Raw genomic sequence first — 24,525 nt, 5'->3', positions numbered from 1 at the left:
TTATGTATAAAGTAGGATAATAAGGGAAATTTTGTGAAAATGGTTGCTTTTGACTTCAGTTTTCAAAGAGGAGAATGATTTCAGTGGGGAAAGAGGAAGCAACACTAGCAATATGGTATTCCTTTTTATCTTAAGAACATAAATGTGATGTTGATAAGGACTATTTGGGAAATTTAATGCTTCACTTTTGCATGTGTTTGGCTATAAATATAGTTGGAGTGACTCTGGAACTGTTGATCTTTGCCAATTTCACCTCAGGAATTCAAGGAGTTGTGGAAGCCTATCAGAGCTGTCTTCCTAAGCTCCAACTTTACGGTCCCACCAACATTGCCCCCATCATCCAGAAGGTTGCCAAGTCAGCGTCAGAGGAAACTAACACCAAGGAGGCATCGGTAAGGAGGGGGTATTTGCCTTTTAAGGGGAGCTTACTCTTCCTTACCTGGATATTGGCCATAAGATCCATCTCACTCTGAAAATAAATTCCAACATTTCTACCTGTGTGAATTTGGACAAGTGACTTAACCTCCTCCTATCCTCAGTCTTGACATCTGAAACATGGGGATAATCCACCCCATCTTTGCTGGGTTGTGAGGCTAGGAGATGACACATGTCAAATGTCTACCACATTGTCTGAACGTAGGAGAGACTCAACAGTGGAAGCCACTACATTCACTAAAGTATGTCATATCCACCTCCTGCCCTTGAAAAGAAAAAAGAAAAGTTTAAAAATCAGCTTGCTTTTCAAGGTACCCATACTACAGATGGAAGCAAAGCACCACAGAAGTAAAACAATGGATGATTTTGCCTCCTGGTGGTAAAGCGGTGCGGCGCTAAACATCACAGCAAAAATTGGTTTCACATTCTATTGGTTTTCTTAAGAAAAATGCAAACCAAGAATACAGTTTCAGTTTTGCCCCTAATATTTTAGAAGTAAATATATTACCATAATACCTTATGTATTTATTTTAATAATAACATTGATACATGTCTTTTTAGCTTTATGATTTTTTTCCAGATTTAGTAGAATATTACCAATGTCTGAAGTTTGCTCTCTAATTTTATCCTGGGTACTGAGTTTTTATTTTAAAAAATACTACTCCTTTATCATCTTACATCAATTCATTTAACCTTCTTGCACTGTCTGCATGTTCTCAGCCTTCCTTTGTGTTAGAATGGTTGGAGGACCATGCTCCTAACTCACGTCAACATCTTCTTTTGTGTACTTGAGCACATCTCCTCTGAATTATCCAGGAACTTTGACTCTGCGGTTATATTCTCACTCTTCTCCTATCATCTATTGTTTTCCTTTCTACTTCCCATTGTACTGAAGACTTATTCTCATTAACAAGTGCTCATTCAATAATATCTCCTGCATTAAGTTAAAATCTCCCCCTTGACTCCGCTTTACCCTTTAGCTACTGTCCTTAACTTTTTCCCACTTATAATCTACGCTCCATGCAGAAACCAGATTGATCCTTTAAAAATATAATTAGTATTGGCCAGGTGCAATGGCTCACGCCTGTAATCCCAGCACTTTGGGAGGCTGAGGTGGGCGGATCACGAGGTCAGATCAAGACCATCCTGGCTAACATGGTGAAACTCCGTCTCTACTAAAAATATGAAAATTAGCCAGGGGTTGTGGAGGGTGCCTGTAGTTCCAGTTACTCGGGAGGCTGATTCAGGAGACTGGCGTGAACCCGGGAGGCGGAGCTTGCAGTGAGCTGGTGTTCGCGCACTCCAGCCTGGGCGACAGAGACTCCATCTCAAAAAAAAAAATATATATATATATATATATAAATAAATAAATAAATAAAATTAGTATTACATCATTCCTTTGTTCTAAATTCTCTAATACTTTTCATGATACTTGGAGGAAAATCTAAATTCCCTGATGTGGCTTAGAAGACACTATAGGATCTAATCTCTGCCTACCTCTCTGATCTTAATTCTTATCACTATCTCTTTTGCTCCCTAAATTTCAGCCACACTGACCTTCTTGCTGTTCCACAAACACACCAAATATATTCCCACCAACAGACCTTTTCACTTACTGTTCCCCTGCCAGGATTTCTCTCACCCAAACCTCCATATGATCCATTCTCTGACTGTGTTAACATCTCTGCTCAACTCCCAACCCCTCTGAAAGTTCCCCCTGGTTACCTTATCTAAACTAGCCAACCCACCCACCCACACCGTGTCTCAGCTTTACTTTTCTTCTTAGTACTCATCACCATCTGAAACACTTTAGGTGCATCTACTAACTTGTCTATTTTATGTCTCTCTACTTTCATATGGAAGCTCTACAATAAGACTTGTTCACTAGTATCCCTAGTACACAAAACAATGCCTGCACACAGTACATGCTTAATATATACTTATTTAAAGAATGCATATAAAACCACTCTATTTTTCATATGTATATGATGAAAAGCACTTTACATTTTCTTTTGTAAAATTGGTGTGTATCTTAAATATTGCACATCTTATATGCCAGAAAATATAGTGTTCCGGTTTTCATTGTAATTTGAAGTCTCTCCTACTTGAAAAGATCTGAATTCCCAAGGTCCCTAGAGAGAGCAACAGTCACTGCATGCCTTTGGTTCAGTCCACTGGCCCTTCCCTACATCTCATTATCATCTTCAGCTACTCCGGGCTTGGGTCATTGAGTGACATGAGCAGTTCCTACAAGGGAATAGGAATAGTTTGAAGCAAAATTTTGTTTTAGACTCATAATTTTTCCATGTCCTTTTATTTACATAGTTGACCACAGTTCCAATCTCCTACCCAACATCCATCAGGTGACCCATAGCTAACCATAAGAAACAAATGGGCCTGATCTGTGCTGCATGTTCTCTCATCTCCTCTGTTCACTACATCATGTTCTTGAAGTCACTAACCAGTGATTTGACTATGAAAAGGACTGGAGACCCTGGGGAGCTAAGAGTGTGTTACTTCAAATAATTACTTTAGAATAGTGAATATGTACAACTGTGGTTATATTAGCCTTTATGCTGGGCAGAGACATTCTGTAAGCTGAGATCTTGTCCAGCAGAGATGCTGAGGATTTAATCCAAGCCAAGTCTTTTCCAGGAGTGAAAGCTAAGAAAATCCTGACTGCTCTCTGCTCATCTTTCCTCTTCTTTTCAGAAACCACGAACACTATTAATTTTTTTTTTTTTTTTGAGACAGGGTTTTGCTCTGTCACCCAAGCTGAAGTGCAGTGGCACAATCATGGCTCACTCCAGCTTTGAACCTTCTGGGCTCAAGCAACCCTCTGGCCCCAGCCTCCCAAATAGCTGGGACTAAAGGCATGTGCCACCACGCCCAGCTAATTTTTGTATTTTTTGTAGAGATGGCGTTTTGCTATGTTGCCCAGGCTGGTCTCAAACTCCTGGGCTCAAACAATCCTCCTTCTTTAGCCTCCCAATGTTCTGAGGTTACAGGTGTGAGCTGTTGCACCTGGTCAACCACCAACACTTCTCAGGATTATAGACCAACATCTCCACCAGTGCATGGACCCTGCAAGGCTTCCCCTAATGCATCTCTTTCCTACCACAGAAGTCTTGGAGCAAATTTGAACCTTCATAGATGCAAGATTTAGGAATAAGGTTTGGATGTGACCAGTATTTTATTTTATTTTTTAACCTCTTTTTTCAGCACCAGAACCAATTCTTCAAATGATAACTTGCTTAGAAACCTAACATATAAAATAGACTTTAAAAAATACACTATTCTTACCAAATTTGGTCTAAGGAGTAGTGTCAGAAACTTATCCATTCTCTTTAACTCCTTTATCCTCAAGAGCATCCAAGGCATCCCTAAGGGCTCCCCGGGGCCCAGGTTAAAAATTGGATGATCTCATCCCCTCTGGGGTACCAGGACTCATATGGCTAAAATGAGAACCGAACTAATGTAGGTCTGGATTTCAGGCTGATATAGAACAGCATGAGTTTTTGGCCATCACTCACTTCCTCAGGGATAGCTGGGTCTGCAATGAAAGGACAGGTCATTAAATGGGACCAAATGTAAGAAGCATCCAACTCACATATCCCCATATAAATTACCCCTATAGATCAAGAACATATGCTTTTCCCCAGAGGTTTCTCCTGTTCTTTGAAAAGTCTGTGGTCCAGAGTCCCTTGTTATCTCTTAGGGTCATAAACTTGAACATCTTCGGCAAGCTGTGCCAGGGAGTCTGTTGCTATAGGATTTTCCCCTTGATTTTGTGGAACTCTTCTAGGTAAAAAAAAAATGCCCCTCTTTATCTAAACAGGACCTCAAGTAGATGCAAAGACTGTAATATTTCATCCATGAGCATTTTCCCAGTGTGACTTTAGAAGGAACTGTTATTATTTGCTTTATCAGAAATTTCCATCAGGTTTTGATCCTGCAGTCTACAGCCTGGTGCCTTCAGCTAGATTAAACCTGGCAGGATCAGATTCCAGAATCCTGACAATCTCTGCAGGCCAGCAGTTCTTAAACTTTTTGTTCCACAAACCCCTTTAGCAGCTGGTAAAGTTCATAGAGCCCTTCTCAGAAGTGGTTTTTTGTGGTGTGTGTGTGTGTGTGTGTGTTGTTTTGTTTTGTTTTTTGAGATGAAGTCTTGCTCTGTTGTCAGGCTGGAGTGCAGTGGCAGGATCTCGGCTCACTGCAAGCTCCAACTCCCTAGTTCAAGCAATTCTCCTGCCTCAGCCTCCTGAGTAGCTGGGCGTACAGGCGTGCGCCACCACGCCCAGCTAATTTTTGTATTTTTAGTAGAGACTGGGTTTCACCATGTTGGCCAAGATGGTCTCGATCTCCTGACCTCGTGATCCGCCCACCTCGGCCTCCCAAAGTGCTGGGATTACAGGTGTGAGCCACCGCGCCCAGCCAGAAGTGTTTTTAAATGTGTAACCTAAGACCCATATTATAAAGTAAACCAATTATATTAAAATGCGGTGAGCAAAATATTTTTTAAAAGGAAGATGGAGACATCATAAATATAGTAATAAAATGCTTCTTTATTTATATATTAAATTATGAGAACCAGCAGTTAGTCCAATAATTCTGTAATTTCTAAGTTGTGTTAAACATAAATGATACATTGAAATATATGTAGGTACTGTAATATAACAGGAAAATATCTGTTTTTTAATTAATAACTGAGCCACAAGTAAAACTAATATTAATTTGATTTGTTCATTATACTTATAGTGAAAAAATGATAAATTTTATTAGAAATCCGTGAAAATAAAAATGTAATTTACCTCAAGTTTACAGACTGCCTGAAATCTTGCAGTAGTCCACAGAGACAGGTTAAGAACCACTAGTTTAGATCAGCAGTCAATAAACTATAACTAACCTAAACTGTTTTTCAATGGCTTGCAAGCTGAGAATGGTTTTTAGATTTTTTAATTGTTGAAAAAATCAAAAGTAGAATAGTATTTATATTTTGTGACATATGAAAATTTTGTGACATTAAAAATCAGTGTCCGTAAATAAAATATTATTGGAACACAGCCTCTCCCATTCATCTTAAATATTGTCTACGGCTGTTTTCACACTACAGTGGCAGTGTTAGGTAGTTGTGACAGAGACCATTATGGTCTACAAAGCCTAAAATACTTATTAATGTCCCTTGACGGAAAATAGTTTCCTGACCTCTGCATTATGACTCTAAAGTTTTTCAATGTGGTAGTATGACTATCAGGTTGTTTTATTTCTTTTATTTTTTTTTTAATACTTTAAGTTCTAGGGTACACGTGCACAATGTGCAGCTTTGTTACATATATATACATGTGCCATGTTGGTGTGCTGCACCCATTAACTCATCATTTACATTAGGTATATCTCCTAACGCTATCTCACCCCCCTACCCCCTCCCCACAATAGGACCCGGTGTGTGATGCTCCCCTTCCTGTGTCCAAGTGATCTCATTGTTCAATTCCCACCCATGAGTGAGAACATGTGGTGTCTAGTTTTCAGTTCTTGCAATAGTTTGCTGAGAATGATGGTTTCCAGCTGCATCCATGTCCCTACAAAGGACACAAACTCATGCTTTTTTATGGCTGCATAGTATTCCATGGTGTATATGTGCCACATTTTCTTAATCCAGTCTGTCACTGATGGACATTTGGGTTGATTCCAAGTCTTTACTATTGTGAATAGTGCCACAATAAACATATGTGTGCATGTGTCTTTATAGCAGCATGACTTAAAATCCTTTGGGTATATCCCCAGTAATGGGATGGCTGGGTCAAATGGTATTTCTGGTTCTAGATCCTTGAGGAATCGCCACACTGTTTTCCATAATGGTTGAACTAGTTTACAGTCCCAGCAACAGTGTAAAAGTGTTCCTATTTCTCCACATCCTCTCCAGCACCTGTTGTTTCCTGATTATTTTAATGATCGCCATTCTAACTGGTGTGAGATGGTATCTCATTGTGGTTTTGATTTGCTTTTCTCTGATGGTGAGTGATGATGAGCATTTTTTCATGTGTTTGTTGGCTGTATGAATGTCTTCTTTTGAGAAATATCTCTTCATATCCTTTGCCCACTTTTTGATGGGGTTCTTTGGTTTTTTCTTGTAAAACTTGATTGAGTTCTTTATAGGTTCTGAATATTAGCCCTTTGTCAGATGAGTAGATTGCAAAAATTTTCTCCCATTCTGTAGGTTGCCTGTTCACTCTGATGGTAGTTTCTTTTGCTGTGCAGAAGCTCTTTAGTTTAATTAGTTCCCATTTGTTGATTTTGGCTTTTGATGCCGTTGCTTTTGGTGTTTTAGACATGAAGTCCTTACCCATGCCTATGTCCTGAATGGTATGCCCCAGGTTTTCTTCTAGGGATTTTATGGTTTTAGGTCTAGCATTTAAGTCTCTAGTCCATCTTGAATTAATTTTCGTATAAGGAGTAAGGAAAGGATCCAGTTTCAGCTTTCTACTTATGGCTACCCAATTTTCCCAGCACTACTTATTAAATAGGGAATCCTTTCCCCAATTTCTTGTTTTTGTCAGGTTTGTCAAAGATCAGATGGCTGTAGATGTGTGGTATTATTTCTGAGGACTCTGTTCTGTTCCATTGATCTATATCTCTGTTTTAGTACCAGTACCATGCTGTTTTGGTTACTGTAGCCTTGTAGTATAGTTTGAAGTCAGGTAGCGTGATGCCTCCAGCTTTGTTCTTTTGGCTCAGGTTTGTCTTGGCAATGTGGGGTCTTTTTTGGTTCCACATGAACTTTAAAGCAGTTTTTTCCAATTCTGTGAAGAAAGTCATTGGTAGCTTAATGGGGTTGGCATTGAATCTATAAATTACCTTGGGCAGTATGGCCGTTTTCACAATATTGATTCTTCCTATCCATGAGCATGGTATGTTCTTCCATTTGTTTGTGTCCTCTTTTATTTCACTGAGCAGTGGTTTGTAGTTCTCCTTGAAGAGGTCCTTTACATCCCTTGTAGGTTGGATTCCTCGGTGTTTTATTCTCTTTGAAGCTATTGTGAATGGGAGTTCATTCATGATTTGGCTCTCTGTTTGTCTGTTACTGATGTATAAGAATGCTTGTGATTTTTGTACATCGATTTTGTATCCTGAGACTTTGCTGAAGTTGCTTATCAGCTTAAGGAGATTTTGGGCTGAGACAATGGGGTTTTCTAAATATATAATCATGTCATCTACAAACAGGGACAATTTGACTTCTTCTTTTCCTAACTGAATACCCTTGATTTCTTTCTCTTGCCTGATTGCCCTAGCCAGAACTTCCAATACTATGTTGAACAGGAGTGGTGAGAGAGGGCATCCCTGTCTTGTGCCAGTTTTCAAAGGGAATGCTTCCAGTTTTTGCCCATTCAGTATGATATTGGCTGTGGGTTTGTCATAAATAGCTCTTATTATTTTGAGATACGTTCCATCAATACCGAATTTATTGAGCGTTTTTAGCATGAAGGGCTGTTGAATTTTGTCAAAGGCCTTTTCTGCATCTATTGAGATAATCATGTGGTTTTTGTCTTTGGTTCTGTTTATACGCTGAATTACGTTTACTGATTTGTGTATGTTGAACCAGCCTTGCATCCCAAGGATGAAGCCCACTTGATCATGGTGGATCAGCTTTTTGATGTGCTGCTGGATTTGGTTTGCCAGTATTTTGTTGAGGATTTTTGCATCAATGTTCATCAGGGATATTCGTCTAAAATTCTCTTTTTTGGTTGTATCTCTGTCAGACTTTGGTGTCAGGATGATGTTGGCCTCGTAAAATGAGTTAGGGAGGATTCCCTCTTTTTCTATTGATTGGAATAGTTTCAGAAGCAATGGTACCAACTCCTCCTTGTACCTCCGGTAGAATTCGGCTGTGGTCCTGGACTTTTTTTGGTTGGTAGGCTATTAATTATTGCCTCAATTTCAGAGCCTGCTATTGGTCTATTCAAGGATTCAACTTCTTCCTGGTTTAGTCTTGGGAGAGTGTAAGTGTCCAGGAAATTATGCATTTCTTCTAGGTTTTCTAGTTTATTTGCATAGAGGTATTTATAATATTCTCTGATGATAGTTTGTATTTCTGTGGGGTCAGTGGTGATATCCCCTTTATCATTTTTCATTGCATCTATTTGGTTCTTCTCTCTTTTCTTCTTTATTAGTCTTGCTAGCAGTCTATCAATTTTGTTGATCTTTTCAAAAAACCAACTCCTGGATTCATTGATTTTTTGAAGGGTTTTTTGTGTCTCTATCTCCTTCAGTTCTTCTCTGATCTTAGTTATTTCTTGCCTTCTGCTAGCGTTTGAATGTGTTTGCTCTTGCTTCTCTAGTACTTTTAATTGTGATGTTAGGGTGTCAATTTTAGATCTTTCCTGCTTTCTCTTGTGGCCATTTAGTACTATAAATTTCCCTCTACACACTGCTTTAAATGTGTCCTAGATTCTGGTATGTTGTGTCTTTGTTCTCAGTGGTTTCAAAGAACATCTTTATTTCTGCCTTCATTTCGTTATGTACCCAGTAGTCATTCAGGAGCAGGTTGTTCAGTTTCCATGTAGTTGAGCAGTTTTGATTGAGTTTATTAGTCCTGAGTTCTAGTTTAATTGCACTGTGGTCTGAGAGACAGTTTGTTATAATTTCTGTTCTTTTACATTTGCTGAGGAGTGCTTTACTTCCAACTCTGTGGTCAATTTTGGAATAAGTGTGATGTGGTGCTGAGAATAATGTATATTCTATTAATTTGGGGTGGAGAGTTCTGTAGATGTCTATTAGGTCTACTTGGTACAGAGTTGAGTTCAATTCCTGGATATCCTTGTTAACTTTCTGTCTCGTTGATCTGTCTAATGTTGACAGTGGGGTGTTGAAGTCTCCCATTATTATTGTATGGGAGTCTAAGTCTCTTTGTAAGTCTCTCAGGACTTGCTTTATGAATCTGGTGGCTCCTGTATTGGGTGCATATGTATTTAGGATAGTTAGCTCTTCCTGATGAATTGATCGCTTTACCATTATGTAATGGCCTTCTTTGTCTCTTTTGATCTTTGATGGTTTAAAGTCTGTTTTATCAGAGACTAGTATTGCAACCCCTGCTTTTTTTGTTTTCCATTTGCTTGGTGGATCTTCCTCCATCCCTTCATTTTGAGCCTATGTGTGTCTCTGCATGTGAGATGGGTCTCCTGAATACAGCAAACTGATGGGTCTTGACTCTTTATCCAATTTGCCAGTCTGTGTCTTTTAATTGGAGCATTTAGTCCATTTACATTTAAGGTTAATATTGTTATATGTGAACTTGATCCTGTCATTATATTAGCTGGTTATTTTGCTCGCTAGTTGATGCAGTTTCTTCCTAGCATCGATGGACTTTATATTTTGAAATGTTTTTGCAATGGCTGGTACCTGTTGTTCCTTTCCATGTTTAGTACTTCCTTCATGATCTCTTGTAGGGCAGGCCTGGTGGTGACAAAATCTCTAAGCATTTGCTTGTCTGTAAAGTATTTTATTTCTCCTTCACTTATGAAACTTAGTTTGGCTGGATATGAAATTCTGGGTTGAAAATTCTTTTCTTTAAGACTTTTGAATATTGGCCCCCACTCTCTTCTGGCTTGGAGAGTTTCTGCCGAGATATCTGCTGTTAGTCTGATGGGCTTCCCTTTGTGGGTAAGCCGACCTTTCTCTCTGGCTGTGCTTATCATTTTTTCCTTCATTTCAACTTTGGTTAATCTGACAATTATGTGTCTTGGAGTTGCTCTTCTCAAGGAGTATCTTTGTGGTGTTCTCTGTATTTCCTGAATTTGAATGTTGGCCTGCCTTACTAGGTTGGGGACATTCTCCTGGATAATATCCTGAAGAGTGTTTTCCAACTTGGTTCCATTTTCCCCGTCACTTTCAGGCACACCAATCAGACGTAGATTTGGTCTTTTCACATAATCCCATACTTCTTGGAGGCTTTGTTCATTTCTTTTTACTCTTTTTTCTCCACACTTCTCTTCTCGCTTCATTTCATTCATTTGATCTTCAATTGCTGATACTCTTTCTTCCAGTTGATCGAGTCAGTTACTGAAGCTTGTGCATTTGTCACGTATTTCTCATGTTATGGTTTTCATCTCTATCAGTTCTTTTAAGGTCTTCTCTGTATTGATTTTTCTAGTTATCCATTCAGCCATTCTTTTTCCAAGGTTTTTAGTTTCTTTGCGCTGATTACGTAGTTCCTCGTTCCTCCTTTAGCTCTGAGAAGTTTGATCAACTGAAGCCTTCTTCTCTCAACTCATCAAAGTCATTCTCCATCCAGCTTTGTTCCGTTGCTGGCGATGAGCTGCGTTCCTTTGGAGGGGTAGATGCACTCTGATCGTTTGAATTTCCAGCTTTTCTGCACAGCTTTTTCCCCATCTTTGTGGTTTTATCTTCCTTTGGTCTTTGATGATGGTGATGTACTGATGGGGTTTTGGTGTGGGTGTCCTTTCAGTTTGTTAGTTTTCCTTCTAACAGTCAGGACACTTAGCTGTAGGTCTGTTGGAGTTTGCTTGAGGTCCACTCCAGACCCTGTTTGCCTGGGTATCAGCAGCGGAGGCTGCAGAAGATAGAATATTGCTGAACAGCGAGTGTTGCTGTCTGATTCTCACTCTGGAAGCTTCGTCTCAGGGGTGTACCCTGCCGTGTGAGGTGTGAGGTGTCAGTCTGCACCTAGTGGGGGATGTCTCCCAGTTAGGCTACTCAGGGGTCAGGGACCCACTTGAGCAGGCAGTCTGTCCATTCTCAGATCTCAATCTCTGTGCTGGGAGATCCACTGCTGTCTTCAAAGCTATCAGACAGGGGCATTTACATCTGCTGAGGTTTCTGCTGCTTTTTGTTGAGCTATGCCCTGTCCCCAGAGGAGGAGTCTACAGAGGCAGGCTGGCCTTCTTGAACTGTGGTGAGCTCCACCCAATTTGAGCTTCCCGGTGGCTTTGTTTACCCACTTAAGCCTCAGCAATGGCGGGTGCCCCTCCCCCAGCCTCACTGCCGCCTTGCAGTTAGATCTCAGACTGCTGTGCTAGCAATGAGGGAGGCTCCATGGGCGTGGCACCCTCCGGGCCAGGTGTGGGATATAATCTCCTGGTGTGCCGTTTTCTAAGACCCTTGGTAAAGCACAGTATTAGGGTGGGAGTTACCCGATTTTCCAGGTGTTGTATGTCTCAGTTTCCCTTGGCTAGGAAAAGGGATTTCCTTCCCCCTTGCGCTTCCCAGAGGAGGCGATGCCTCCCCGTGCTTCAGCTCTCACTGGTCGGACTACGCCAGCTGACCAGCACCAATTGTCCAGCACTCCCCAGTGAGATGAACCCAGTACCTCTGTTGAAAATGCAGAAATCACCTGTCTTCTGTGTCACTCACGCTGGGAGCTAGAGGCTGGAGCTGTTCCTATTCGGCCATCTTGGGCGTGCCTGCCCCAGGTTGTTTTATTTCTTAAGGTATTTATCAGGTAGGGAAGATTCATCCCCTGAACTCTAAGATCAGATCAGACAGGAGTTAGGGGAAGGCAGAGGATAAAGGAAGGAGACACAGAAGTGTGATTCACTCAAGGGCCCACCTGCTCATGAGTCAGAAGTAGTCTCCTTTTGGGTGTGCCATCTGCCCTGGTCTTCCGGGTGCACTCTAGAGTGGGTGACTTATGATTCTGGTATATTCTATACTCCTTCCCTCCATCCCCAAACCACCAATATTGCCTCTTTCTGCCACTTCTCTCTGCACCTCCCTACCTCCTCCATCACTTCATCCTACTGAAATTCTTCTCTAAACTCTCAAGCCAACTTCCTTGTGAATATATGCAACTCAGAAAATATAGACATAGATGGAAATATACAACTTGAATGAATCTGAAAACCAGGATTTCAGATTGGAAATTCCTGGGAACTGGGAATTCAGCTAGGACTAGGGGTGAGTGGTTAGTTAATGGACATGGAACAGAATTAGCCTTTACATTAGGCTGTATGAAAAGCATTCAGAACATGTGGCTATCTTCATCATAGTGTGAAGTTCACCTATCTCTAGCTCACATTTTTCATTTACACTTTTTTCAGGCTCACAGAAAAAGAAAATGAAAATCTTCAGCACTACCAAACTATTTGCAACCTTAAGTACATTATTCTCAAAACCAGATGTTTTCAAAATATCACTCTTCTATCCAATCTTTCTCCTTTGAAGTATGGCAATGTGGAATGGCTTAATTTCACACTTACTCCGTATAAATGTTGGGCATCTTGCAGGATTATATTGAAAGTTATTTTCTGTTTAGCCTGAGCTGTATCTGACTAATCTGCTTCTCTTTCCTCTTACCAGTAAAGGCCATCATGGTGCCTCTCATGTTGACTAAAAACAGTGATGACCTCCAATGGGTCATCCTTCTCCAGCCCCCAAAGCACTTCCCAAGGCTTCTCTGTGCTGCTGAGTACAGCACCTTTCCTCCAATTCCCATCTTAGCTGAGTCATCTTCCAGCTTCCCAGATGGAAAGGGGCCAGGCGGGCTGCAGGCCAGAAGTCAGGATTTAAAGCAGGAAGTCATGGGAGCACTGCAACCTGCTGCAAGTGTGCCTAGAGAAGAGCTGCCACCTTTGTGGCACATGGCCTTCAGAGGGAGAGACTGCAACCCTGACCCTCTCATAGCAGGACTTTAGACTAGTGCCATCCAGTGGAAATATAACACAAGTTATGTACACAATTTTAAATTCCTCAGTAACTGTATTTTAAAAAGTAAAAAGAAACAGAGAAATCCATTTTAATTATATATTTTATTTAACCCAACATAGCCAACATATTGTCATTTTAGCATGTATTCCATATAAAAAATTATTAATGAAATAATTTGCTTTCTATTTTGTGTGCTAAGTCTTCAAAATCCACATGTATTTTATACTTACAGCATGCCAATTTGGATACTAAGTTATCATCATAAATACTTTATCTTTGTTTAGATTTATAGATAGTTGAAAAAGTTAATTGATGTACTGAAGTTGTTCCACACATACTTAAAATGTTTCTAATAACTGAATTGGTTATCCAATTTTAACTTTAAATTTAAATTCATTACAATTAAATAAAATATAAAATTCAGTTCATCGCTTGCTCTAGCCACATTTCAAGGGCTGAGTAGTCTCATAGGCCTAGTCAGCATTGTATTGGATGTCATAGCTTTAGATTTTTAAATATCTTCAAGCAAAGAAGATCATATAAATTATTTGAGAAATGAAGAAGCTCAGACACAGAGGAATTAAGGGATCATCCTAGGGTCTCACAGAATGAGGCTTTGAAGCCAGTCTTCCTAACTCTTGGTCTGTTGCTCTTTCTTTGTAACTGTCAGTAAGGTAGTTATTATAATTAAGCTAAAATTGCCATGCCTACCTTTAAGCTCCATGCATCAGAACTCTAAGCCTTTAGGACTATCAGCATAGACACTCAAAAAATGTCTGTCATCACTGTTGCTTTGGTCAATGTGCAGTGAGTCCACCTGGGTGTCTAACTGGTATTGTATTGTCCTTGTCTCCCTCACCTCTTCACCCCCTGTCATCATCGGGCATCTGATTGCAGCAATACTTCATCCTGCTGATCCTGACAGACGGTGTCATCACAGACATGGCCGACACCCGGGAGGCCATTGTTCATGCCTCCCACCTTCCCATGTCAGTCATCATCGTGGGAGTAGGGAATGCTGACTTCAGTGACATGCAGATGCTGGATGGTGACGATGGGATTCTGAGGTCACCTAAGGGAGAGCCTGTTCTTCGAGACATCGTCCAGTTCGTGCCCTTCAGGAACTTCAAACACGTATGCATATACACACTGGGGCACTTCCCATGGAAGAGCAGAACCAAAGCATGCTCACCTCCCACATTTGTCCACCAGTGTTTATAGTGGTCCACCATTCTTGAAGCAACACCAGCTATGCTCTACATACCCTTGCTGTGGGAGACGACCTGGTTTAGCTATCCCTTCCTGGGCCACGTCACCTCCCACAACAAGGATATGTAGAGCATGACTCTTTGGAGAAAAAAATTATAAATTGAGTTATAGATCAGGAGTCATGCTAACTATTGTAGGCAAAATTTCACTGATTCTTGCCCTATAATTCGTATAATTTAGGATCTCTAGTGCATCTAGGACTGCCTACAGTTAGGCAGCTTGTTCCCTGCCCAAAGGTGCCTGCCCAAAGTACCAAGGAGAAACTGAAATGCAGCCTATGTTTTGCTTGTCAAGGCATGTGCCCTGGCAGAAGTATATTTCCAAAATGATAGAAACCTAAATCCCCTATAAAAATATAGTAAGCAGCATCAAAGATTTACTTAACTCCTTCAAAACAAGATGATAAAATTAATTCAAAACAGTATATAAGGCTGGGCTCAGTGGCTCACCCCTGTAATCCCAGCACTTTGGGAGGCCAAGGTGGGTAGATCGCCTGAACTCAAGAGTTCGAGACCAGCCTGGCCAACATGGTAAAACTCTGTCTCTACTAAAAATACAAAAATTAGCTGGGCATGCTGGTGGGCACCTGTAATCCCAGCTACTCGGGAGGCTGAGGCAGGAGAATCACTTGAACCTGGGAGGTGAAAGTTGCTGTGAGCCGAGGTGGCGTTATTGCACTCCTGTCTGGGTGATGAGAGTGAGACTTGGTCTCTAAATAAATAAATAAATAAATAAATAAAATAAGACAGTTAAAGTCAGTGGGGAAAAAAATGCTGAATAAGTTTGCTAAGGTAGATTGAAAACTGATTAATGGCCAAGAGGGTAAAAAAAAAAAAAAAAAAAAAAAAAAGTAATCTTTGAATTACCTTCTCTGTGGGACAGAAATCACTTGCATGCTATCAGTTTTCTACAAATTAATACCTAACTTTATAGTCTTGGGCTCTTACCAATAAGAAATAGTAAGTCAGTCAAGCAGCATTGCATTCCCCAAGGGTCTTGAGGGAAAACCATTAGACAGTGCTCTAGTATGACATTGAAAAATTGCTCAGTAACAATTTTTCCACATTCTCAGGTTTTGATATATTGTGTCCATGGAGGAAGGAGCATTTTTTAAATTTCCACAAATCCCTGCACCTATTGAGCTATAATCACCCAGAAGGACATCTTGAATTCATAAAAGCTCCCTTGGGGCTAATGGTAGTCCTGAAGACCCCTCTAGAGTATCCTAGTTGTATCTTGGCATCTGTGGGGGTAACTTGGGCATTCCTGGATAGCCTTCATGTTTTTTTGTTTTGTGCTTCTTGCGAAAGCCACCCAAGAGCAGAGCATATGCCCAGCTGCTGCTTTCTACTGAGGCCTTGCCCTCTGCACTGCTGCAGATGCCAACTATACCACTCCCCAGGGCTGGTGACTAAACTTGAGCTGCCCTGGCAACAGAGAATCTTCAGAATCTTCAGTACCCTGAAGCTTATCTGCGGTCTCCTTGGAAAATAAGAGCGTCCTCTCCTTTCCATGCTACAGAGTCCCCTCTGTCACCTGAGCCATTAATGCAGTGAGATGTGTCAAAGATCCCTGCTGGAAAGCATCTTCATTAACTTCCATGGCAGTCCCTCCCTTCATAGGGCTCAAATCAGTTATTTGGGTCAGGCAGGATGCCATCCCCTCCACTTCAAGCTTATTTGGTAAAGCCTTTCTCCTCCAGTCAAAAACTCATTCAAACAAATCCCTGACATTCTTCATAGTGAGTTTATCAGATATATCCAGACACATCTGACTCCCAATTTGGGTTCATACTGGAATCTCACCTACACTGTGTAAGGAAATTACAGATGAGAGGTGGAAAGCTAAATGGATCATCAAAACAATGATCCACCCATCCTCCCACCCCCATGCATACTTGACTGTAATCCTGGTACCAGTCCTAGTGTGAGAGCCTTTAGCATATGCTCTTCAGAAATTGCTGTTTGTTCTGCCACCTTCTTTGGACAGGCTTTAAAATGAGAATTCAGATAAATCACCAGCTTAGCTGCCTCAGCTGAACCCTACATTTCATGAGCTGCCCAGACTTCACAGGGAAGTAACTGCACATCCCAAGGCTCCTTGGATGATGAGGTACTGTTCATAACTGTACAGCCACACAATTACTACTCTACTTTTAAGGAGGGCTGCAGTGTAATTAAAATCACTGAAGGAGCAGAAAATCAATCCCTGGCTACAGAGTTGAGTACAGAGAGAGTTTCCCAGTAACAGCAGCAGCAATCTTCCCACAAGCTCCCAGGGCTATGCATGTGGATGAGGGGTAATTGTGTTATTATATCCCATCCTCAAGTTTCCCTAGGAAGAGATTTTCAAATAAAGGTACTCATTAATGAAAGAGATGCACTAAGCCCTCAAGTTGTCTGCCTATGGACAGCAAGGAGTAGAGTTAAAAAGAAGTAGTATTCTTTACAGAGGGATGAGGTAGAGCAGGCCAAATTTGTTGCAATTATGTTAATTAATGAAGCTAGTTTCTCCCAAGGTGTCTAAGATGGAGGAAAGGGTGTTTTTCCTGATTTTAATGCTGTATTCTTTTCAGCCAGACAAAATAGGTAGCCACATCACTGAATACCAGTGATAGCTTTGCATAGTGAAGCAGGATCAAAGAGTTCACTGTCTAGGAGATTCATTAACTTCCCCAAATCACCCTTTCTCCCCTCTGCATCCCCCACCTCCTCACCTCCCCCCCCCCCAACACACTTGTGTGCTAACACAATGTCACTGAGCTATGAAAGGTTCTAACCTCTACCCTCAGGCCTCCTCCTCTTCCCCAAAACACTTACAGAATGCTTGTTCTGTGCAAGGCACATGCTAGTCACTAGGACCACAATGAAATGATACAACCATGGATCCAGACCTCAAGACATTTACTGGAGAATTGCATGACTGGAAGAAAGGTACCAGCAGAAAAATCACATGCTAAGCAACCTGTGGGTGGTTGAGAAGAATTAAAATGTTGCTACAGGACCTCAAAGCAGACAGGAGTAGCCATGGGAAAAGGCTTACAGCTTAAGTTAAGTATTTGAGGAAAGACAGCCTTGGAGAGCAGGGAATTTCAGCGACATTGGCAACAAGAGGAATGCTAGGGGTAGAGCAAGGAAGTAGGGTGCTACTCATAGTCTCTGTGCTACACAAAGTCTCTGGCTGCTCTGTGAATGACCAAGGAAGAACACCAGGAGCATACTCACCCATCTTATCTTCATGGATTTCAAATTAGATTTTGAAAGCCATTTCATTACCCAAACTAATCTACTTTGAATTCAATAAGCCATAAATAAAAGGGAAGGTAGCAGCTTAAATCATTTTATGTAAGCCGTTAGCCCATGAATTGCCTGTCTTTTTCTGCTCTGCATGATAACTCAGAGCTTTAGAGTTTACAGGGCACAAGTTATGTTATGGTCTTTTTTCCTGCTCGTATAACAGAATATCACAGACTGGATAATTTATAAAGAACTGAAGTTTATTTGGCTCATGGTTTTGGAGTCTGGGAAGTCCAAGAGCATAGCACCAGCAACTCCAAGGGTCATCTCATGGCAGAGCTACGGAAGGCACAAGCAAACATGTAAGACAGAGAGAAGGAAAGCACAAGGGGCAGACTCTCTTTTATAACAACCCACTCTCATGATAACTAACCTGCTCCCATGATACTGACCTCTTATGAGGCCCCACTTCCCAACCCTGTTGCATTGACAATTAAGTTTCCAGCACATTAATTTAGGAGACACACTCAAATTATCATACGCTTTAAGCTATGTGACTCTGGGCAAGTTATTTAACCTCTCCATGCCACAGACTTTCATCTATAAAATGAGGTAAATGATACATGCATTGCAAAGATAAGGTGTTGTCTATATAAAGCTTAAGACAGTGCCTGGTCCATGTAGGTGGTTAATAAATAAAGCTTTTATTACAGTTATTACCAGTTTCATTCATATTCTTGACCCTTTCCCACCCAATACATGTCCTCAAAGCCTTATTTGCTTGCCAGCACAGATATGCAAGAGGATGGGGGAATCCTTTGGGAACAATGCTGTCCAATATGGTAGCCACTAACCACATGTAGCTATTTATATTTAAATTCATTAAAAGAAAATAAAATTTCAAACTCAGTTCCTCAGTCAGACTTGCCTTATTTCAAGGACTCAATAGTTGCATGAGACTAAGAACTCCCATATTGGACAGCACAGATACAGAATATTACCATCATCAGAGGAAGAGCTACTTGACAGACTGGTTTAGGAATATTTTTTGCTGCAAGCAACAGTAAATCCGTCTTACAAGGATTACATAAATGGTTCTTGACCAAGGGTAACATTATGCCCCAGGAAACATTTTGGAATATCTGACATTTTTGATGGTAACAAATACAGGGCTTCTGTTCATATCTAGTGAGTAGAGGCTAAGGATGCTGCTAAACTTCCTACAATGCACCAGACAGTCCCCCACACAAAGAATTATTCAGCCCCAAATGTCAATAGTGTCAAGATTGAGAAACCCTGGATTATACAAATAGAACATATTTTTTCTCGTATAGCTAGAAGTGAGGGGCTCATTGCTGCTGGATCAGTGATTCAATAGTGTCAGAGCCAGCACTTTGTGATTCCCTTTGCTCTTCCTACATAATGATAAAATGGTTGCTACAGCTCCAGTAATCACATTCTATTTCAAGATAGAAAGGAAGAGGAAAGGGACATAGGGCCAACTGTGTCTAGAGCATGTTGGCTGAAGTCCCAAACTAAGTCCTGGACTATTACAATGGCAAAGGGATTAAACCAAAATGTTCATCAGAAATGTACAAGTCTTCAAGGCCGGGCGCGGTGGCTCACGCCTGTAATCTCAGGACTTTGAGAGGCTGAGGCAGGTGGATCACCTGAGGTCAGGAGTTCGAGACCAGCCTGGCCAGTATGGTGACACCCCATGTCTACTAAAAATATAAAATTAGCTGGGCGTGGTGGCAGGCGCCTGTAATCTCAACTACTCTGGAGGCTGAAACAGGAGAATTGCTTGAACCCGGGAGGCAGAGGTTACAGTGAGCCGAGATCGCGCCACTGCACTCCAGCCTGGGTGACAGAGTGAAATGCCATCTCAAAAAAAAAAAAAAATGTACAAGTCTTCCAGAACACTAGCACTATGACCTCCACACACTTTTACAGAGTTCCAAAATGCTACTCCTGCCAATATTTAATATTTAATACTTTTACTACTCCTGTACTTAAAAAAAATACATACACCTTTAAAAATAGGACATTTTGGTAATTTTTAACTATCTGACAATTTTTTTTTGCATGTGTAGCCCTGAGTCCAGAATCTGTTAAATTCTTGTATTGTTAAAGATTTTTCACAAAGAAAAAGTCTTTTAACTTTTAACCAGGAGAGAAAAGCTTTCCAAAAAACCTCCCCTAGGAAATTTTCACTTCTATCTCAAAGGACGGAATTGGGTCATATTGTCATCCCTAGATGTAAAGGAAGCCGGACAATCAAGGATTTGACTTTCCAACCTTCGAATGAGAAACAGTCAGGGAGAAAAGGGTATAAATGACTTTTGTATCTGCCCCACTATACACATGGACCATGGTATAACACACAACCCTGAGCGGTTATTTATAAAATAAAGGGACGTCTGTAGATCACAAATGTCCATCATGCTATGATATCTTCAAAATGTGAAAGATCACTTTAGAAAAACTCTTTACAGTGTTTTCAGATTGCTTAAAAGATACATGTCTCTTATTTTGAGACTCTCTGAGATAGAGTGAATTCTTTTCTTTTCTCTTTTGCCTCTAAGAACAGCGGGGCTTAGTAAAGTTAAATGGCCAAGTGGCAAGCCACATAGAAAAGAAAGAACTGAAAACCAGGTCACATGGTATTCAGTCCAGCCCTCTTTCTTTTGGAATCTCAAACACTTGTTAAGTCTGCCTCAAGTTTTTAATCTCTTCAATAATAGCTAATAATGAGGCTCAGGCCATTGAAGTTGCTTGTCCAGGGGTTGTACAGTTAGTACTAAACGCCAGAGCCAGGAGTAAAGCCCAGGTCTGCATGAATGACTCCAGAGTCCATGTATGATATCAGCCTCAACTTTTCTCTGCTGCAGAATCATCACCATAAATCACATGGTCCTTCTGTGCCCCTGCCCCCAAATCATGCAGTAGATCCATAAGGCTGATAGAATAAAGGCTAAATGAATTAGTGTGGCATTCCAGACTCTCCATCACCTGGTCTCAAGCCAATTTTCCAACCAAATGCCCAATCAATCCTACATCTACCCCTAAACCCCCTCATCCCCCACCTGCCATGCACACTTCCTTCAGCTCCATCAGGTGACTCACTGTCCCTAGGATGGTCAAATGCCATTCCCCTACCCCGTCGCTATGTATTAAAATATGCTCAACTTAAAAGCCGCCTCCTCTTAGAAGAAAAGTTGGTCTCTATGTTTTTTATGCCCTGGCCTCACTGTTTGTGATTCTCTAGAGAAGTGCTTCTCAAATTTCAATATGCATATGAATCACTAGTAGCTCTGAGTTGGGTCTGAGAGTCTACATTGCTAATAAGCTCCCATGTGACGTGACACTGCTGCTCTATAGCATGTATCATATTCTACTTCATAGTGGGGTTAATATTGGCCATGCCTAGCTCCCCTCATGTGATTACAGCCTTCCTGAGACAAGAACCGTAGACCCTTAAACCCTAGTGTGGCACCTGGAACATAAATCGGTGTCTAAAATTGAGTGAAAATTAGAAATAAAACTGCAGAACAATTCATTCTCCCATCCAACTTTTACTCATCTTCAGATGTAAATAGTTTTATAGTTTGAGACAGGCATAAAAATATATAACAATGAAATTAAAGGCCCATTTTCCAACAATCTGACAACTCTTGCTTGAAGTAGACCCTTGACAAATCATGTATGAATGAAAGTGAATAAAACTTAGCTGCCCAGAGCAGGACTCAAATCTTTTAGGTTGAGTCTGGTTCCTTTGACCAGAAGCCAATGTCATGATGATTTCTTCTTCCCTGCAGGCATCTCCAGCTGCCCTGGCAAAGAGCGTGTTGGCTGAAGTCCCAAACCAAGTTGTGGACTATTACAATGGCAAAGGAATTAAACCAAAATGTTCATCAGAAATGTACGAATCTTCCAGAACACTAGCACCATGAACTCCCCACACAGTTTTACAGAGTTCTGAAATACTACTCCTGCTAATATTTCATATTTAATACTTCTACTACTCCTGTACTTTAAAAAAAACAACACATACACATTTAAAAATAGCACGTTTTGGTGATTTTTAACTATTTGACAATTTTTTTTGCATGTGTAGCCCTGAGGCCTGGATCTGTTAAACCCTTGTATCGTTAACTTTTTACAAAGAAATACAGATAATAATAACTTACTATTTACATTACAGCATGTCGCCTTGAAATAAAATGGTATCTGTATCCGTTTTTTATACAGGTTTGTTGAAATTTTGCTAAATTTCTTATCTTTACACTCTAAAGCATTTTGAAACATTTATTGAACGTTGATAGCCAAAATATACTTGGTTTTATCTGCTATAGGATGAGAGACTTTTTAAAATGGCAGATGCATGGACTGTATTTTGCATGTTTAAAATAAAAAGAGAAAAACCCACACGGTTTTTGCAGTTGTTATCTCTAATTCCTCCCTGCTGAGAATGGTTCTCTACTACAGAAGAGGTTTATTCACTTCTTCTTTTTGAGGTGGGTCTTTTTGAGGTAGGTCTGGGTCATCTAGCCCAGCACCTCTCATACTTTTTACTGTGTACACAAATCACCTGCAAGTCTTATTAAAATTCAGATTGTGATACATAGGTCTGTGTGGGACCCAAGATTCTGCATCTTTAACAAGGTTCCAGGTGATGCTAATGCAGTCCCTGGACTATACCAAGAGGAGTGAGACTCTAGACTTAAGGATGTCATGATGGAGACCATCAAATACAGGGCAGCTTCTAGTCTGCTTGAGAATGGCACCTCTTCCTGACAGTAGCATAAAAGTCCTGCCTGTCTCAGGGGCAACAGTAGAAAGTAATGAGACCGAGGCCAGAAGCTGCACACCTCAAATCAGTCTGGCTGCTTTATACTCACACCTCTCCCTTAGACAAGACTAGAAAGTGCTCCTCCTGGCCAGTCCCTGCCCTCTTAAAAGTGGCATCACACACCACTGCATGGATGGTGTCAATCCCTAGAAGTGACCTCAAACAGTCTTCACTGGAACCACAACAACAGAAACTTACGCATGGCACATGGCCATGCAGCACAGCTCCCAATATCTGGTCCACTAAGTTGACTCTTGAGCTTAGTGTGGGAAATTCTTGCCTCCTTTCTATCACTTCTGAGAGCAAACTCTATAAGCAGAAATGCCTGGAATGATTGTTTGGGGAGGAGGTGTTTTGTTTCAATATAAGCTGGCCAGTCTGGAACCAAAAGGATGAATGTTTAACTTGTATAATCTTCTTGCAGAGAAACAGGCAAGTGTTTTTGCAAGCATAAAAGGCACAAAGTGGAGTTTATCTTTGGTCAGAGAGATGAAGAAGTAAATCACAAGGCAAAATTTGTTGTTTGTTTGAAGGCAAGAGCAGTATTAACAAGCAAATAAAATGCCTTGTATGATTTCCAGAGTTACAATTATAGATCCTAATCTTGCAAATACATGTCAACCAAATGCACAACATTTTGGGAAGGATGGTAAAATTGTATGACGGAAAAACTCGTAACTATTTAAGCTATATTGTTTTATTAATAAATTGGGTACTTACAGAATTCTTCTAAAAGTTGTGGTCTTGTTTCTCTTTTCAAGGCAATTTCCTAACAGTAATTTATTTCATGTACGCAATGTGGCCTCAGATTAGAAGTAGCTCTTTCATAGTACAATGGAAACATGGATCACTGCTTCTAATAAACAAGGAATTAAAATATTTAGATACAATATTATGGAAATATCTGGTGATTATTTCTAACCCCAAACCAAGACATGAACTTTCATGTCTATGTACCTGGAACATAGTAAACACTCAACAGACATTTAATAAATACAGAGATGATTAATAACATAAGTAAATGAATGAATAGACTTGTTAATATTCCTTATGATCAATCTTTAATCCACTGTAGATTTAACAGGTAGATTAAGTGTTTGTGTCTATCAATTAAATGATGCACCCTGTCATTCACAAAGATCTGTTGGGATCTCTACACTTATGTCGGGATTCCTGTAGTCTGTGTGATGGGGCGGAGAGAATAGAGTGCAGTTGTCCTGGCAGAACCTTAAGGCAGTTTACTTTCCTTTTCACAGTCAGACTCAAGTTCTTCTCAAAAGAACAATAAAAATAATATCTATGAATTATTGAAGAGTGTCTTAGTTCAAGTTGCTATAACAAAATACCACAAACTAGGTAGCTTAAACAACAGAAATTTACTTCTCGCAGTTCTGAAGTCTGGAAAGTCGAAGATCAAAGTACAAGTCAATTTGGCTCCTGGTGAGGGCTCACTTCTGGCTTGCAAACAGCCATCTTCTTACTATGTCCTATCATGATAGAGAGAGAGAGTTAGCTTTCTGGTCTCTTCTTATAAGGGCACTAATCTCGTCACAAGGATCCCACCCTCATGACCTCATCTAAGCCTAATTCTCTCCAAAAGTCCCCACCTCTTCATACCATCACATTGAGGGGTAGGGCTTCATATATGAATTTTGGAGAGACAGTAATATTCAGTTCATAACAAAAGGCTACTGTGTGCCAGGCACTGTTCTAAGTGCTTGTAATGTACTATCTCATTTAATCCTCCCAACATCCTTGTGAGATTGGTAGTATTAATAGCCTTACTTTGCAGATGAGGAAACTGAGACACAGAGAGATTAAGTAGCTTGCCAGGATTGCACAGCTATGAAAGTTCAGAGCCAGGATTTAAATATGGATATTCTGGCTCCTAAACCCAAACTCACTGTGTAATCCCCATTTCGGCTATCCTTCTTGCGCTATACTCATTCACTTGCCATATCAAGCAGCAGATTATTAGGAAATTTGAGAGAAATTAGCCTTAAAATGTTCTTTGCTCCCAAATTCAGAAAGATCCATCTCATCTGATGATCTCAGATTGTTGTTTTGGGCACT

The 24,525-nt window shown here is 40.6% G+C and overlaps 1 protein-coding gene across 9 annotated transcripts in view; it reads left to right on the top strand.

Moving 5' to 3' along the window:
- Positions 1-23,187, top strand: part of CPNE4 (copine 4) — a 509,383-nt gene extending 486,196 nt beyond the window's left edge. For 6 of the 9 annotated variants that reach the window (XM_005545766.5, XM_065539903.2, XM_015445080.4 and 3 more), the window contains 3 exons: positions 259-392; positions 13,993-14,229; positions 21,419-22,028. In XM_005545766.5, coding sequence (XP_005545823.1) covers positions 259-392; positions 13,993-14,229; positions 21,419-21,553 — 506 coding nt within the window. In that variant the 3' untranslated portion in view covers positions 21,554-22,028. Of the gene's footprint in view, positions 1-258; positions 393-13,992; positions 14,230-21,418 lie in introns of all 9 variants that reach the window. The other 3 variants (XM_045386989.2, XM_074031048.1, XM_074031049.1) reach the window with 1 other exon arrangement.
- The last annotated feature ends 1,338 nt before the right edge of the window (positions 23,188-24,525 follow it).

Source organism: Macaca fascicularis, chromosome 2 (genome assembly GCF_037993035.2).
Source record: "Macaca fascicularis isolate 582-1 chromosome 2, T2T-MFA8v1.1".
Taxonomy (NCBI): Eukaryota; Metazoa; Chordata; class Mammalia; order Primates; family Cercopithecidae; genus Macaca; species Macaca fascicularis.
Note: the sequence above shows the minus strand (reverse complement) of the source record. Positions and strands in the feature narration are given on the sequence as shown.